A 19,242-nucleotide genomic window follows, 5' to 3' on the forward strand; every position below is an offset into this window, starting at 1 on the left:
CTGTAGATATATTCAAAAATAAAGGTGTGGTGGTACAAAATGCATAGAGTAGGCAGGGGGATGTCTGGTGCAAGAGGAGTGTAGTGAGGGCAAGGATGCTTAATCTTGCCAGCTGGCTCCTAGTTACTAGGGGAAGGGCTGTAGCTCAGTGGTAGAGCATCCGCATTGCACACAGAAGGTTCTTGGTTCAATCCCCAACATCTCCAGGTAGAGCTGGGAGAGAACCCTGCCTGAAATCCTAGAGAGCTGCTGCCAGTCAGTGCAGATAATACTGAGCTAGATGGACCCATGGTCTGACTCAGTATAAGGTAATTCCCTATGCTCCTGTGTACTACAACCAACTTAAAAGTGAATCAGGCCAGAGTCTATTTTTAATCCCCCTCCATTACTAGGGATAGAGAACAATCCAAAGAGGTACCCAGCTTTTTCCCAGCTGCACATATTGTTAACACATATGGAGAAACATCACAGCTCTTTTCACAGAATCCAATCTGCTTGAATGCAGTAATGGGCCATCATATTTGCACACAGAGGATGCTGCCTTCTGCCAGGTGATACTATTTGTACCCCTGGCCCAGTATTGCCTTCTCCATCTGGCAGGAGCTCTCTGAGGTCTCAGGAAGAAGTCTTTTGGATCACCTGCTACCTGATCCTTTAGAACTGGAGACACCAGGGATGGAACTGGGGCCTTCTGCTTAAACAGGTGTTCTACCTCTGACCTACAACCTCAGGCTTAGAACTTCTACCAGATATAGGATATACATATGCTTTCCTCTCCGGCCTGCTTGTCCTCCCTCCCTGCTACTCCCACATTTACTGGCTCACGGTTGTGAGCTCAGTACTTCCACCCCCCAAAGGTTTTCATGAAATTAGGGTCAGATCCTTCAAAAGCAACAGACCTCAAAAATGTGCCATATTCTTACAAATGCCACAGCAGCATTTTTCACAGGCAGTTGCTTATTTATTGAATTTGCATTCAGCAGTTCATCCATTAATGAAACTGCAGTAGGGAAATATGAAAAAAAATGTCCTCTTTACAGAAAATGGCTTTTACATTGGAAAAAGTAACTAGACTGTTATTCTAAATCACTGTTTCCACAGCACACCGTCTCTCCACCTGGGCAAGGGCCAACCAGGTGTTTCCGAACTAAGTACTGTAAACCTGTAAGACAAACACCCGAGGGTAGCAAACAGGGTCCCTCTGCTGGAGGGCAGGTGTCGCATCAGATTACCTGGCTGCACGTCTTTCACCTGTTCATCTAAATATAAAGTATATTACCATTTTTCTGGCAGATGGAACACTTAAAAAATGGAAGATAATTTTTATCTCAGCAGAGAGTGTAGTAGGAGAGTTTTCAGAAACAGTAAGTGCCTTTTCAGGAAATGCCAGTATTTTTCACATCTCGCTCCTAAATTAGGATATTTGATTTAGCCAACTATGCAAATAGGTTTCGTGCTATGGATCAGCCTGAAGCCATTTTCAGCATTATCTCTTATGTGCAATTTAAAATAACATTATGATATCTTTTTTCTTCTTCTTCCAAGTGATCCTTCCTTCCCACATGCTCCTAAGATAAAACTGTTGTTGGCTCATTTTAGAACTGTGGCCTTATTTAGCCTGAGTTGTCAACCACTGAAGAAAGAAAAAAAGACGGTCTGCTTTTCAGACGCAGGCTTGGAAATGCCTTTGTACCATTGGCTCAGTTCACAGTGCCATCTACTGCTGCGGAATAAATTATATACAGGACAGAGGAATACCACCCCACCATTCCATACATTTTACAAACTGATAGACTGATCACTACCAAGAAAGGACACAGATTGACACAAAATGTGCATATGTCAATCCATATACAGTTCTATGATTCTATATCTATATATGTGAATTTTGAAATATTTACTATAATTTCCACAGAAATATATCCCTGATGAGATCTTAGGATGAAGGTCATGATGGAGATGCTGGAAGCCTTACCATTCAGTAGAGGTTTCCTTTTTATTTAACTTCTAGCCTTACAACATGGATAATAGTTTGCAGCACTGTTTGCAATTGTGCCAGTAGATTCTACTGAATCGAATTTCTAACTTAGCTGCTCTCTGTCACAGGCTGAAAAGCAGCACAAACAAATCTTTGCTCATGCACAGTGAACTATATGAAAATGCACATAGCAGCAGGTGCTGTGCTGAAACCTCTCTAATTTAATTTTGAACAGTTCCCTTCCCCCATGAGGTCTCTCAGGAGCCAAGTAATGTCTCACTATCACCACCCAGTGGTTACGTTCAGGGGGAGGTCAGGGAGCACATCGAGGACTGAATTCTTTATCCATTCAGCAGCCAACCAGTTATCGGTTTTAGGATTAAACTGCCCCTACAGTTAAGCACACATTGGAGTGCCTCTACTTTTGGAGGCTTTTCCTCTTCCAGAGATTAAGGAGCTCGGCTGTGACATTTCAACACAAATCCTAATAAGGGCAGCAGACTGGCTTCCCATCTTAAGAGATGCAAAGGACAAAATCCCCCACAAACTCCTATTCATTCTGCTTGCTCTCTAAGATGGAAATAAGGTAGACTAGACAAGTGGCATTGATTTAAGGCACTGTGATCTACATGTGAGCTCTTCTCAAAGTCTCACTACTGGGACATGGGGCAGAACTGATGGAGTGTTTTCACCTGGACCAAGTCCCACGTAGTTTGTGCAAATTACTTAGGAAGGAAATATTATATTTCCCCTTCAATTACTTTAGTTGCCAACAGAAATAATAATCCAGAGTGACACAAATCAGTATCCTCTAAGAGCTAGAGCAGGGAAGCAAGTATCTTGTGTCATTGTGATGGGTGGGGATGTACTTAGGCCATAATTCCACATTTAATAATGTAAAGGCTACTGCCCAGTACAACTGGACAAGATGCTCACTCCCATACCTACCCATGTAAAATATGCTTCCCCAGGGACCCCTGTAATTAACAAAAGAGGCGCACCAAATGTCTTAGCACTCTGCATTCAAACACATATCGCACCCCACCTCCCCTTGCTGTGGGATCCCCTGAAGTGGAGATAGAGCAGCGCTGGGTGTTGATAGCAGACTTTGACCTCACTACAACAGGATTCTCACGCATACCACTATATATTCCTCATAAGCATAGATGTGGAAGGAAGCATAAAGGTAAAGGTACCCCTGCCCGTACGGGCCAGTCGTGTCCGACTCTAGGGTTGTGCACCCATCTCACTTAAGAGGCCGGGGGCCAGCGCTGTCCGGAGACACTTCCAGGTCACGTGGCCAGCGTGACGAAGCTGCTCTGGCAAGCCAGCACCAGCGCAGCACACGGAAACGCCGTTTACCTTCCCGCTAGAAAGCGGTACCTATTTATCTACTTGCACTTTGACGTGCTTTCGAACTGCTAGGTGGGCAGGAGCTGGGACTGAAAGACGGGAGCTCACCCCGCCGCAGGGATTCGAACCTCCGACCATGCGATCGGCAAGCCCTAGGCGCTGAGGTTTTACCCACAGCGCCACCCGCGTCCCTGGAAGGAAGCATAGGGAAGCATAGGGATGCCTAAATACTTTTTAGCTGGTATCTGCTGAAATTGTTTGATTGTACTTAGGAAACATATACTGTATGAACTTCCTCCAGATTCTGCAGCAAATTATTTATTGATACTGTGCTTCAATGTCAACAACTTGTCATTCATGTTAGTTAAATTAAGTGACTAAAACTGATATGTTTTTTTCTTTCTCGGAACTAGAGAAACAGCAGCATTGCAGCCTCGGGTTCCGTAAGTTGAACATTTTATATTGCTTAAAATGTAAATGTTTGTGGGGTTAATGCATTAGTGGGTAACATGTTATTGTAATGACAAACCCTTTTCCACAATAAGCATGTTTTAGGAAGGGGGGAGACAGCAGGCAGAGGGAGCCAGGGTGAAATTATAGGGAATGGAACTATGGTGACTTAAGTTGAAGGCATATGGGTTGAAAGCCTATTATCCACTACAGCCCTTAAATGCACAGCAGGTGGTGCTATACAAGATCAATAGCACTTTTCTTTGATTCTGCCCTGAGGAGACTGGTAGGATCTTAAACTGTGTGGCTTTTAAACTCAGAATTGTAAGGAACAGCAGTGTTCAAGTTAGACATGGCTCTGATGCAAAATATTTGCCTGCCCCTAAAACCAGGAAAACACTATATCACTGATCTTGCACTTGCATGTCTATTACTTCTTTACTCAGGACGCAAGGGAGAAACGTGCTAGGAGGAAGGCACGCTTGGAAAATCCACACCATGATCAGCTCCCACCCGGAAACTGATGTCCCCACGGTGGAAGGACAAGTGGATCCAGAATTGGCCTCCACAGTCACTTACGGACTCATTGTTAAAACCGTGTTTATGGAAGACAATCTTACTCAGCTACAAGTTATCGCCAAAGAAGAAGAAGAAGAATACTTTTTTGTCACCTTTAGCAAGTTTGAGCATGATAGTCAGCAAGACTGTGTCAACTGTCTCACCACCTGTTGCTGGAGCAACCTGCTGTCACTCTATCTAGCTCTTCAACTATCTACATCCTAGCACTGATACTGTGTGTCCACAAACAGAAAGATCTGTAGCTCCCTTGCTCCAAATTCAAGAGAGCCTATGAATCTCATGCATCTCTAAAATGTGCACATATACACAAAATAGATGCACAACAATTAATTAGCTCCACAATATGAACACTACAAATCCCGAAATGCAGTGTGCTTCAACCACAAAACAATTCATCCTGCCAAATTCTGATGGTCTCATTGCCCTATGGTGTGTATATGATATGCACATATTATAAGGGCTTATCCATGCCAGAGTTTAACATGTAGTTGCAGTTGTTTGCATTCCCATTTAATTTGCATCATCCACATGATGTTCCCCACAAACGTAAGGTACCCTCCTGGTTTTCCCATATAAATTTTTTTGCTGCTACCTTTTCCATGCCCCTACCCATCATCAGTTCTTTCTTGGCAGCAATGGTGTCTATCTCCAATGAGAATAACCACAGCTGCATATTTTCTCTTGTTTTTGGACTTGGTGTTCTGATAGGAGCACTCCTATGGAGGTGGCAGCTAATGAAAGTAGCAGCAGCTTGCCGGCTTGGACGAGAAAAAGAACAAGCTGCAAACAGCAGCCTTAGGGTGCTGGACACCATTCACTCCATGTCCGCTACTTTCAAAAACCATGTGGGGTTCTTCCCCTGCCTGCTCAGCCCTCAAGTGATGGGAGAGTGGCTCATCTCCCCTCACAGACAGAGAGCCTGAGGAGAGCTGTAGCTCAGGGAGGGTGGCACATTCACACACACACACACACACACACACACACTACTCGTGAGGTAAAATGGTGTTCATCTATACCTGGCCCGTCTCTCACACAATTTCAGCAGTTTTAGGACAGACACACACCTCTCCATGCCTGTCGTCACATTTCCCTATATCCTGTAGCTTCACACCAAATGAACAATTAGAACTGGATAGGAACCTGTGGCTATCCAGATGTTGTTGGATACTTCCCATCAGCTTGAAGCAGCATGGCCATCTTCAGGGATGATGGGAGCATCATCAGATGTTCAGCAACATCTGGACAGCAATTGGTTCCACATCTCTGAACTGAGGTGTCTATTTCTGGAGGAGGGCCACTGTTAGACCCATAGATGGTATCTCACAGTAGAAGAAGTTCTTTCAGATCAAGAGATGCTCCGCAAGGTAAAAGGTCCACCCTTGGCTACAGTCAACATGAACAAGTCCCAACATTGATCTACATATCTCAGTGTTCTTGACTCTAACTGGGAGCAGAACTTCATACAGCAGAGGTAGCCAACAGTCCCTTGCCAGGTGTCCTGGACTACAGCTCCCATCAGCCCCAGCCAGCATGGCAAATATTCAGGGACAATGGGAGTTGTATTCCACCATATTTGGGGGCACCATGGTGGCTACAATGCACACAGCACTGCAGGACACAGTAAGAGCATTAATGGTGATTGCTGTTCTAAATTCAATTAATAACATAGCAATACAATACAGGACAATTATATACATTTTATTAAAAAAACAGATTTGTGTCTTTGATATGCATACCTTCTAAATATGCATATTTTACAACAATGGCTACTCACTTGAGCAGAACCTGTGAACTGGCTAGTGAGGAATAATCACTTGTCTGGAAAGTGGGAGGTGTGCCCTCTTCCTTAAATGATGGGGGGTAACGGAAAGTATAAGTATTACATTCTTGCTCTCCACTGTATCTTTCCACTTAACATGAATTGTGGTGGGGTGAGGTGGGGGGGCAGGGAATCAGCCCTGATAGACTGAAGGTGTTGCTTCTGTTTGAGCAAAGAAGACTTGCTTGATTGGGTACAAGTGATTTTGTGGTGGCATTTTGAGTTGTATTTGGTGAAACAGGTAGAATGTGTTAATATATGACTGACCTGGGGTGCATTTAAGAACACAGGATATTTCTAGATTCTTAAAACATTGATAGTTCCAACTTTTTGATGCTAATGAAAAGAAACCCCAGAGGTTTACAGATAAACAAAAATGGAATAATGAAAATTTCCGCTCCTCAATTGGAAACTAGCATCATAAATAATTTATTGTATGCTCTCCACATCTAGTCTTGGGACACAGACAGCTCATAATTCCTGCACTCTACTGACCAAGACCTTGAGAATAGGAAGAATGCAAGAAAGACGGTGGTGGTTGTAGTAAGCTTGTTCAGAAAGATCATAATAGCAATTACATTGTGAAATATCCCAAGGAAATGTTCTGCAGTCATCCCATTGGAAGTGCACACACGTTGCAAGCAGTAATTCCTTTTTAAAAAATATGTGCATGTACTACAGTGCAGGATGGATGGAGAGAACCTGCAGGGAATGTCCTTTAAGGCTCTGCCGTGCATCATCTTAAGGGTGGCTATTCATGCCAGCCCTCTTGTTTATCTTCTGCATATAACATTTTAGCTGGCTGGCTGAGCAAGAAACTCCACCAGAAATGGACAAAGCCTTACAGAAGCGGATGGCTTAAAGGGACAAGAGAATCACAGTCCCTGACTTGTCAGGAAGCTTTGGGGTAAGCTGGGATAAACACCAGGGGATATTTAGGATCCCAGCAGTGTGAGAGAATCAGGAACTAGAAAACAGACTAGTCGGATTTGATATTTTCTTTCAGCTTATCCGAGCTTAAATGGAGTTCCCCTCCTTGTGTTTCAGAACTCTCTTCTGGAACTGAGCCAATGCTGAATATACATATATTTGGTCTGCAACAGGGGGAAAGAAGGGAAATAGAGGGGAGTGTTTTAAGAAAGGTAGGGTGGTGGGTGAAGCCAGCCCAGCCTTAAATTTTAAGTAGCTATCCATCCCCTCACCTCTCCTCTCCTCCCCACCCCCATAAAGGCCAGAGCTATCTACCCATCCTCTTCTCAAACCTCATTCCCTCTGTCTGTGATGGCAAGAGGAGTGAGAACGTGACTGGGCAACTGTGGTGCCACTTAGAATTTACTGCAGATTGGGGTCAGGCACTGCCAGTTGCTGACCCCTACACCCCCCCCCAGTTTCTTTAAACACATTCTGATTAATTGAGACGAGGGCTAATTTACATGATTTTTTTATCATTGCTTAGCACTTCCCTAGCATAAATGAGGATGCCACACAGTAGGAATGTCATATGCCATTGCAACCTGCAAAAAAATAAAAATAAACTTCACTCTCCACACGCTGGCCCATTGGCACCCAAGCAAACATGCCACATAAGCCGGTTAACAAACCGAATCACACTGCTTTCAGTCAGGCTGTGTTAATACAGTGCAAGACAATTCCAGCGGCTTTTGCAAAACTTCTGATGTTCCTCCAAAAGAAAAGTTATCCGGGTCGTTCATGATTTTGCACCAACAGAATCTTCTCTCAGAAAGCAAGATTCCTATCAGATTTGCGTCTTCAGATACTCTCCTGGGAATAAAAGTTAACGTGGCAGCTTAAAGCAGGGCTAGGAAGTTCCTATCAGGGTGTGCAGCGCTCTCCCAGCAAATCTATTTCTGTGATGCAAAGTCTCTGCTCAGTGCAGAAAGCTGAGTGCTTGCCTGCTAACCTACTTTATTCCAGCTGCAGTATCACTGTTATTAATGACACTGCCAGGCATAGGTGGACACCTCACCACGTGCACTCCTATGATGTGCATATTGATCCAGACAATTCTGTGTCACAGAACAACAATATCATAACAGGAACCACCTTTACAACAGAGAATCCCTCTGCAAACCAAGCTGAACTTAGGTTTGAGCATGCAGACACCTTTAAGTGGAACAAGGGCAAACAATGAATTCTCAGACTCCAAAGCAGTATCTAAGCATGCATGCATTTGAACCAAATTGATAAAGAACACAGGAAAAGGGGAACATGGGAAACATCTATATTTTCTTAGCCCTGTAACAACTCATCAAGCAACTTAAGAGTTAGAAAGAGGGAGAGAGAGCCTTTCTGCACATTAGATAGAGAATGAAGTGGCAGAACTCTGGGTGGTACCACTTCATGGTGAAAGTGGGGGAGGGGGGTTCCATATTTTTGAATGCTCCTCACAAAAATGGCTCTAATATGCAAGAAACTCAAACATCAGCGACAGAAATATGTGGAACCTTTCTCCCTGGTCTGTTAGTGGAGAAAAGAAGTCGCTTTGTTTTATTCTTTTCTACAGGACAGAACATTTCAGGTCTGTGGAACTCCTCCTCCTGCAGACTGAAGTGCAACAGTCCCGTTTTCTGCTGCCACCTCAGCCTACCACTTCATTCTGCATCAAGTGCACAACAGCACCCAGTTCTTCACTTTTGCCATTACACACTGCCCTGAAGTTTGGAGGAAAGCAAATCTAGAGAATTTAGTGGCAACAGGGGCGGGGGAATCGCACCTGCACACATACTCACCCAGAAGAGGAGGTTGAACACAAACATGAGGTACTTAATGCACTGCAGGCAGTTGTGAGCCATGCTGCACCTCTTCAGTTCTAGAAGAAAAATAAAGGAGAGATCCAAGTAAAAGACCACATACTTGTTCCCCTTGGGGGATGTGTACTTAGCCTTGGTGGCCTTAGGGCCTGGGTTGGTATGGAATCCAAAAAAAGAGTTGCTCGCGGCCCCAAACTGGCCGCCATACATGCTGCTATAGCGACGGAAGGCGCCATTTGGAAAACTGTAATCCTTGCTGTCCAAAGAAGGGCTCCTGTGATAAGTCGATTCATCCGTGCTAGATCTGCGCATGGTGACGTCAAAAGTGTTCCACAATTTTTACTGACAATGATATTTGTAGGCTTGTTTTACTGAGAGTGGGGGGGCAGGTTGCAGGTGGTTTCCTTTATTTGGTTTCCCCACCCCCTATTGTTTCCTGCCAGCTGTTCTTTTGCCTACCATCCTGACAAGGAAGTCAAAAAACAAAAACAAAAAAAACAAAAAGATTGTGCTGTCAATGGAGCCAGTTGGCTAACAGAAGCCTGCTCAGCCAAGAGTTAGAAAAAGAACACGCTTACTTGTTGAGAAGTCTCTCCTGCACAGCAAACATTCTCTTTGGTGTCACAATCACCCCCTCCCCCCTGCTATCAAAAAAAGAAAAGCAAAAGAGAGATACTATACCCAAACAAATTGTTTTGCTTTGGTTTTTTTAAAAGAGAGAGAGACAAAAGTGATCTCGTTTTTGTTTTATCCCAAATGCCATTTAAAGTCTTGACTCCACATTGCCTCTCAAAAACCAAAAACCAGGGATGCTGCACGGAACGGAGGCTAAGAACAAGAGGGATTATCCAAAAGGCAAGCAGCTCCCGTGCCCGGCTCCTCTTGGACACATTGCTTTGCCCAGAGATGCTCAGTTCCCTTTAAATGATCTCCCCGTCTCCCTTCGCACAGAGGAAGCCCACGGCAGGAAGAAAGAGCGACCCGTGCTTCATTCACAGCGCTGTCACTCCTTAGAGATTCCAATCCAGTCATGCTCTCCCTGTGCTACTAACACAGTCCCAGCTCTCCTGGTCCATTCCTGCATCTGAAGCGGGAGGCAGGAGGAGAGACGCTTTTCTTTACTGTATCTCATGAATGCCTGCTCAGCACTCTCTCCGGCTCATGCCCCCCTCCCTAGCCAATCAAATTTACTCTCACGCTACGCTACTCTCCCTCCCTCCCCCCTCCATCACCTTCTTCAAAAAAACAAAAAACACTTCCCCTCTGTTTCTTCACAGCAAATCCAGCATGAGCTGCTTTTAACCAATCGGTGCACAGGTGAAGAAACTACTGCATGTGTCTCCGGATTTAACCAGAGACGTTCCCAAAGATAATTGCATTCTCACTCTGTCCGGTGTACGGGGTGGGATTTTAATCATCCCGGCTGCCATTGGCTCCTTAGATTTATGGTCCCTTAGGAAGGAGCCACAGAATTTACAGGTGTTCTAAGTGTAATTGCCCTCAAAAGCAGGGAGCGTATTAAGTCTTGTACGAGGCGCTTGTTTATGGAGGAAAGACTCCTAAGCTTCCCTGGAGATTCTGCTTCCCTCTTCATCCCCCATCCCTGCACCCCTAAGCTTCAATGACATACCTGGGCAGCTGCTGAGATGATCCCTTACTGTGGAGAGGTCTGTGTTTCTCTTCTTCATTGTTCTGATCCAACACATCACTCACTTGATTGTCCTGACAGCTAAGTTTCTCTCTCAAATAGCCCCATCACAGCAGATTCCCAGAACGCCCAATTCAGCGCAAAAAGGGGGGGGGCAAAAATTGCTCTGAAAAGTTGCTTCCTCTCCTCACTCTGGGAAGCTCACCCCGTGACCCTGGGCCAGTCGCCATCTCTCAGCCTAGCATACCTCACTGGGGTGCTGTGAATATGACACGGGGGTGTGGCATGCATGTTGCCTTCAACTCCACGGAGAAAAAACAGGTCATATATGTTATAAATGGATCAATGAAACAAAACATAGAGACTGCATGCACCTCCACTATCCGCCTGATCCAACAAAGACCCTGGGTTGGCTGTGTGGATGGGACAAGCATGGGTGATACTACTTTGGGCAAGTGAGGGTCGGGGTGGATATGCTCCCCCCTTATATAACTAAGAAGGGGTACTTCTAGTACTGACTGCAGTGGGTAGTCTCTCCATTTACAGGTTAGGGAGCCTCCATCTACACCACCAAACTGGCCAGGTCCAGGGGGTGGGGTGGGGTGTCTTCCATCTGTTACTTAATTCAGCAAGCAGTAGGGATTTCAGGCTTACATGGGAGGAAAGATTATCTTATGGCCATGGTCCAGGCAAATGACTCTGGGAAAGAAAACCAGATCATGTTCTGCCGCCATGATGCCACATTTTGCCAGTTCTCTTGATTTCATCACAAACAGGACCATTGCTGGTGCTTCCGTAAAGCTCTAATGTGCTAGCGACACTAAAATAAAGCATGAACATCAAGAATAGCCCAGACCTGCAGAGAAAAGTGTGGGAAAGCCATACAGGGCAAAGCAAAACCATGGAAAGTAAACACACACACACAGAAAGAGACAGACAGACAGACAGCTAGCTTTCTTTTTCTTTTTGAACCACTGGAGTCAGCAATACTATAAACAGCTTTCTAAGCTTTGCCCTTATAGTGAACAAAAGTGTAGTGCTGAATTCTTCCTTCTCCCCCCTTTTGCTCAGGGCATTTCACTAACGCTGCATGCATGTCCACCATGGGTGCTATTTTTTGGCAAGTTTATACAAGCTTCAGTTGAGAAACTGTGTCTTTGCAGTTCAGTCTGTGTGGTGTTGACTGGCACTGAATATGCACAGCTCATAGTCCTATGGTGTACTAATGTCCCTCGGGATTAGGAATCACTGATACAATACACACATCACATAAAATATATCATTGGGCAGCAGGAGGAAGCGACTGGTTAGCAATTTAAACACCTTGATGCAGAAAGAACATACACAATCTGAAAGCAGATCTCTTTCCCGAATCATCTTTCTTGGGGAGGCAATCAGAGAATTTGGCTTAATTAAACAGTAAACTAGAAAAAGAATAGAAGATAGAATCATGGAATTGTAGAGTTGGAAGGCACCCCAAGGGTCATCTAGTCCAACCCCCTGCAATGCAGGAATCTCAGCTGAAGGATCCCTAACAGATGGCCATCCAACCTCTGTCTAAAAACCTCCAGTGAAGGAGAGCACAACACCTTCCGAGGTACTGTTCCCCTGTTGAGCAGCTCTTACCATCAGAGAGTTCTTCCCAATGTTTAGTTGGATTCTCTTTTCTTGTATTTTGAATCCATTAATTTGGGTCCTACCCTGTGGAGCAGCAGAAAACAGGCTTGCTCCATCTTCCACGTGACAGCCTTTCAGATATTTGAAGGTGGTTACCATATCATATAATATCATATCATAATATCACATCACATATCATGATGTTGCCAACCATCTCTGCAAGGTCATCCTTGCAAGGCATGTACTTATTTGAACTACAAGGAATTTATTAAAAAGACAGGCAATCAGCTGTTCTCTCTTTCTCCAACCCAAATGGTCTTATCAAACACAAAGATAGATACTGGGTGGGATTAAACTAATGAGTCCTATCAGTGGAAGCCCTGTGGGCTCCTAGAGCTCAGCATGTTGTCCAAACCCAATCTTGCAGTTAAGCTCTCCCCTCACTAATCATGAGCTGGGGCTAGAAACAAACGTTCGCTACAAACCTACAACAAGCACTTGTGTTTTACTTCCTAAATTCCTCCTTCAAATCCAACAAGGCTCCCTGTATACCTGCCTGCCCCTTATCAGCCTCCCCTGTCTTTATTTGGTGTCTTTTCCCCTTTTTTGCCAGTTGCCTTAGTACCACCAGCAGGTGACTCCTTATTCTATCCATCCTGATTCCGTTTGTCATCTGTAGATTTAACCAAACAGTTCCCAGACTAATCTTAGTGTGATCCTTGTAATTAGCAGTTGTTGTTTTTTCCTTATTCTGTCACAAACAGTTTATTGGATTACTGTGATACTGGCTCTTCATTTCACTGTTAATTCTCTATACATCAATTGTTAAGTTTTCCCCATGGTGCACTGTGAATCTTGATGCAAGCCTGAAACATGTGTAGTTCTGCCTGTTAACACATGTAGTCACTGACAGCAGTAGACACACAGTAAGAGTTCCTGATATATTTCAGTCATATGTCTACTCTGACAACGCACATTACACACTATGCACCATCTCCCTCAGAAACACAAAGATTATTATTATTTCTAATGAGGAATAAGCAGCCCTTGCAAATTATCCCTATAAAGAAGCTGAAGCCCTGCACTCATACTAATATCAATAAAAAAAGGAAGTGCATATCACATTTGGCTTATTGTGCAAGCCAATTTCTGCTCAGAAGAGTCTCATTGTTAGATGTTTCTATACTCCTCCTGCATGCAGTTACAGCGGCAATGTAATTTATATGCTAGCCATCATGCATGCCGGTGCATCTTCTAACCTGGGAGATCAGCTAAGGTTCAAAGCAGCAGCAATTCAAAGGTACACGTACGGTACAAATGCTCTCACTGTCTAGTACAAAGCATTCAATCAAGCACAAAAATCAGTGTTAACTCTCAATAGGTACTATAGTCCCCGAGACAGCAACCATTTTCAAGGAGTCTTAAAAGCAGAGATTTCAAGGTGGGAGTAAAGAATGGAATTCAAACAATACAATATTAGCTTGTAGAAGTAATAGTCCTATGCTACCATCTCCACAATGTTTATTGTCCGCTCCAGTCCGCCTTTAAAGCAGGTTGATTCAAAGTGACCTCTGTCTCACATAAACAAAGCAAGAAAAATGAAACAAAGCTGTTATACACTGCTGAAGTTTCTATAAGTAGCTACAACTTCTGTTTCGCACCAACACAGGGCATTTTCACAGGTTACACTAAGAAAAAGAATCTCCCATGCCCTGCATCCTTAAAATAAAAGAAAAAAAGATGAGCAATTGGCAAACTATGTTTTCTTTTTAACAACCCAAAAAGACCCTTACTATGAAGCAAAATAGGATGCTTGTGCATAAAGGAAGATAACCTGGCTGTAAAGACTTCCAATGCATGCATGGGAATATAAGATCTCTGCTGGATCAGAACAAAGGCCCATGTAGTCCAGCATCCTGTAATCACAGTGGCCAATCACATGCCTATGAGGCTGGCATCCTCTTGGCCTTCGTAGTACCTTTCCTTACCTATGGTATACAATCTATCTTAGCTTCCATTATTGTGGTTTTTAATAACCTCTAAGCATTCTGGAGAGATTTGACCATATTGTCTTTCTCTTTCATTTTACCAATCCTCTCATTTTTGAATGTTTCCTCTTTTGAAGTCAAAGGTTTTAGCAACTGTCCACTTACATAAATATTGAATTTGATAGCACTGTGGTCACTGTTTCCAGTGGTTAACCCACACTTACATACTATACTGCAGCGGATTCTGGGCACCATTTAATATCAAGTTCTAAGTTGCCACCTCTTTGGTTGGTTCCATGACCAACCAACTGTTCTAAGGCATCTTTTACTCTCTTTACAATCAATTACTCTCATTATATATAAGGGTCTGGTGACTTCTGTTTCAGTGTATCTGAAGAAGTGTGCATGCACACGAAAGCTGATACCTAAAACTACTCAGTTGGTCTCTAAGGTGCTACATTATAATTTTTAAATTCTTTTGGAAGGATTCTTTTAAAGACTTTCTTAGATCATATAACTTTTTTGAAGACTTGATTCTTTTAAGGGAGTTTTTAGGTTTTTAAGAAGAGTCTTTTTAACTATCTTTTTAAAGAATTGTTTTAATTTATTTTGACTACGACAGACGAACACTGCTACCTACTTGAATCAAGGCATCTAGATTATCAATAAATTGTACCTCTTTGGCATAACTTTGACACATATCTACCCAGTCTGCATGGGATTGCCTGAACCCATCAATTACTACAATATTTCCTTCTTTTGACATCTCCTTGATGTCATTCTCCTCAAGATCACACTGGGCATTTTGGTCAATGGGGTGGAGGGGCAATGACAGCACTTTCCCAGTACTAAATTAATACTGGGGGCTTGTATCATCACCCTTAGCAATTATTTGGAAGAGTTTTGCTGCCCTGCAGTTTCCAGATTGTTGGGCTCTATGTTTTCTTTGATGTACAGGGTGACACCACTTTCAACATGCCTGTCTTACACTGTTTGCATCCAGAAATAATCATGCCATACTGCTTTTCTCCATTCCCCAGATTTCCATTATACTTGCTATTGCTATGCTTTCCTTTAAAACCCAGTCCTCCAGCTCATCCATCTTGGCTCAAAGGTTTCTAGAATTAGCATATAATTACCTATGAATGCTGTCAGTCTCCAAATGCCTCTGGCATATGCATTTTGCCTATCTGTGATTGGGCCTCTTTGAACTGCTGTCATATCCTTCTGCACATTTGTTGCCTGGTTTCTCCAGTGTGTGTGTGTGTGTGTGTGTGTGTGTGTGTGTGTGTGTATGAAGCAATCCTATGCATTTTTACAAAGGAGTATTGGAGCTTACGCCTACTTTTCCATAAGGAAAAGTTAACAAAGCAATGACAACCACACCAGTTTGATTAATTCTCATGATGTCATATAATGGAAATCATACTGAACTGAACTTTGTTCAGCTGAACAAGTTATTAGCTTCCTTGATGACAATCCTGGTCTGAGGAATAACTTTTAAAAATTAACTTTGGCAGCAGCAGATTTTATCCGTGCCTCATTAAAAATGTTTATTCCATTTAAAAGTAGGCGGCCAATGTGGCAATAAGCTCAAAGAGCATGAATTTGATGGTAAAGCACATTGAAAAATGATGGGCATTCCAAACTATAATCAGCTTATAAATAAAGTTTCACTGGAGCAGTTAACATTAAAATGGAAACATGAAACAATCTGGTGGTTTAGTGAAGACTATCTGAAAGAAAAACAATACGTAAAAATAATACTAAACAGTAACATGAAAGAGGAATGCACTGGAATCAGAGGAAACAAACCCAAGAAGCCAGCTGCCTAGCGTCCAATCAGTACTTCCCTCTTTCTTCCTGGATGTGGCTTCTCTCATCCAAAAATACCTTCAGGACACAGCAGGGGTTCTTTTTCTCCCTGACAACTCTGAAGCCACGCAAATGGAAGAAAAGAAGTTCCCCTTCTGATGAATATTCACAGAGGGGTGTTTGCTTTCCTGGGATGCTGCACACAAGCTTCTGTATGCAGACTCATGGTTTTCCATGCATGCATGCATGCATGACATTCTTGGTTTCAGAAGAAAATGGCAAGGTTCGCTGCATGTAAAGAATTTGGTCCGAGGAATGTAATACGCTATATATAAATTGGTCACATATAGACATGGAATCTACTCTTGCTACATATTGTACTGTAGTACACACACAGCAAAACACTGGTGCATTTAAAAAACAACTTATTAGAAAGCACGTATGTGTGTTTTGGCCTCTATTAACTTTAGTTTCAGCTTTCCTTGTGGAAAAGAGATAGCTTCTTCATAATTACAAACCTTGCCCCTTTTATGTGTTGGTAGGGAATAATTCTTTGGAATCAAGCCAACACAAATAGCTGCCAGGGGCAGTAAAAAAAGAAGCAAAATGAAGTGACTTAAGTCCATCTCTCTTACACACACACAAAGCAATGGAAGTGTTCCTGATGAAGGTGAATAAAATAAACCAACATTTGAACCCCGTTGAATGCCATCAGTTTGGTAATCTCAGAAATGGTTTAGGCTTCTAAACTGGAATTTTAAATGGCAAGATGTAAATTAGGTCAACTTCTGTCACTGGTTCCTTTTATGGAATGTTTCCTTTCTTAACCTGGATTAATGTATGGGCAGAAAAAATGAGTTCATTCATTCTCCTGGTAGGAAGAATTGTGTAGTTGGTTAGAGATGTCATACATGAAGGAAGAGGGGGAACACACACACCGTGACACAGCTACACAGGTATGACAACCACAGAATATGTTGACTATGCATATTTCGATTAATCGTCAAACAGAAAAAGGTAACTCATGAACGACCACTAGAGCAAAACATATGTGCAATATATATTTCGTGTGTCTGGCCTTATATAGCTACTACTTTCACATTTTTCTGTCCCCCAGCACTGGCCACTTTAGGAAAAAATCTTAAATTATCAACATTCTGGAACAGAGCATATTTCTTCTTTTGACAGTGTCAGTACAAACTGTAAAGCAAAAAAATGAATGAAAGTTACAGGAGAACAGTGTTCGGTGGATTGGAGCCATTTTTATTTTGAGACAACAATTTCAACCCTTTTGGGGTGGGGACCTATTTTGTGGCCAAAAGGCAGGTTAGAAATAGTCATACAATGCCCTGTGCATGAGGAAGTTTGTATACTTTTGCCATGGAACTATGATGTGAAGAAAGTTAAATATACATGTGAGAGATATGACGATTTTCAGAAGTTGAAAGAGGAAGAAGAGCTCAAATACCTGCCATATTCTGAGTTCTGTTTGTTGGTCTGCCAACCATGTAGAACTGACAGCAGCCCCAGGGAGACACACAACTCTCCATCTCACTGCAGGTGCTATACTAAAATGGCAGCTGGGTCAGTCCCGTGTGTGACACAGGGTAGCCATAAGAATGCTTTCAAAAACAGAAATACAAAACTTGCATCCAAAACACTTTTATATCTGGAAAATGACCACCAAATATTTCCTAACCTTGTTGAAATCAACATCAACATTCCTTTTCTGACATTTACATCCAAGGATCCAGCTTCAGTTCAGGAAAGTATATCTCTGCAGTTTCAAATACAGGGCAGTTTCTATAGTCTATACATATTACAAGGTGGGGTAGAAGTGTTTTGCTCTAGTAATAGTGAAGGATTCAAAGTCCATTTCCCTCTATTGATTTCTTATTCTCTTCACATTCTGACAGGAGCTGAATGTGTGACTACACTTCACTGACAGGTGTGGCATGTGAGAGGATATAAAAGCTCTACCTGCGGATTTGATCTGTGATAGCTCATGCACCATGTGAAGCTGAATCCATTAACATGATGAACATAGAGCTTCTTACGTGTACTGGTTTTTGGATTTGTTTTTCAGACCTAAATTGTTTTAACTGTAAATTGTTCTCAGTATGTTTATACTATAAGCTTCCTTGGAAGCCCTTTTAACAACAACAACAACAAAACAACTATTTTATTTATTTATTTATTTATTTATTTATTTATTTATTCCCCAGCCACTCTGGGCGGCTCCCAATAGAATATTAAAAACACGATAAAACATCAAACATTAAAAACTTCCCTAAACAGGGCTGCCTTCAGATGTTTTCCAATAGTTGTTTATTTCCTTGACATCTGATAGGAGAGTGTTCCATAGGGTGGGTGCCACTACTGAGAAGGCCCTCTGATTGGTTCCCTGTAACCTCACTTCTCGCGGGGAGGGAACTGCCAGAAGGCCCTTGGTGCTGTATCTCAGTGTCCGGGCAGAACGATGGGGGTGCAGATGCTCCTTCAGGTATGCTGGGCCAAGGCCATTAGGGCTTTAAAGTTCAGCACCAACACTTTGAATTGTGCTCGGAAACGTACTGGGAGCCAATGTGGGTCTTTCAGGACCGGTGTTATATAGTCTCAGTGGCTGCTCCCAGTCACCAGTCTAGCTGCCACATTCTTGATTAGTTGTAGTTTCCAGGTCACCTTCAAAGGTAGCCCCACGCAGAGTGCATTGCAGTAGTCCAAGCAGGAGATAACTAGAGCATGCACCACTAACTAAGGGGCAGTCTATAAATATAGTAAATAATAAACACAATCATGTCTAACACATTTCCTACAGTAAGCATGCCCTTGCGTGTTATGATGTAAGAAGAGATTCTATGTCAAATATGTGCCATAACTTCATACTTACCTACCATATCAGAGTCAGACATTGTGTCTCTTGGGATGAGTAAAACACTTCTTGCCTTTTGTATTTGCTCTTTCTTTGGGGCCAGGAGAGCTAACATAAGCCATGCCACCACCATTTTATTTTATTTATCTGTCTCATTAAAGTTCTCATCCAGCAAACAAACTGCAGTGAAAGAAATATGTTCTTTGGAACACTGTGTCCAATTTCTGGGAGAGAGGGAGATGGTGCTAGCAGGCAAGCAGGCACTAAAAGGACTCTGCGGGAGTAGTGGTCAAATATTTAAGAGGCCCCAAATACTACTTTTTATTGCAAAATAAATAAAAAGTACTCTGTG

General features: G+C 42.8%; 1 protein-coding gene across 10 annotated transcripts in view; it reads right to left on the reverse strand.

Annotated features, from left to right (window-relative positions):
* The window catches only part of TSPAN4 (tetraspanin 4), a 508,885-nt gene that overhangs the window by 199,973 nt on the left and 289,670 nt on the right, over window positions 1-19,242 (reverse strand). For 7 of the 10 annotated variants that reach the window (XM_081203209.1, XM_081203213.1, XM_081203210.1 and 4 more), the window contains one exon: window positions 8,930-9,009. The exons of 2 other annotated variants lie outside the window; for them this stretch is intronic. In XM_081203209.1, coding sequence (XP_081059335.1) covers window positions 8,930-8,992 — 63 coding nt within the window. In that variant the 5' untranslated portion in view covers window positions 8,993-9,009. Of the gene's footprint in view, window positions 1-8,929; window positions 10,072-19,242 lie in introns of those variants that run through there. One more of the 10 variants, XM_081203205.1, reaches the window with a different exon arrangement.

This window comes from Podarcis bocagei (assembly GCF_964188305.1).
Source record: "Podarcis bocagei genome assembly, chromosome: 1".
In the NCBI taxonomy this organism is placed as follows: domain Eukaryota; kingdom Metazoa; phylum Chordata; class Lepidosauria; order Squamata; family Lacertidae; genus Podarcis; species Podarcis bocagei.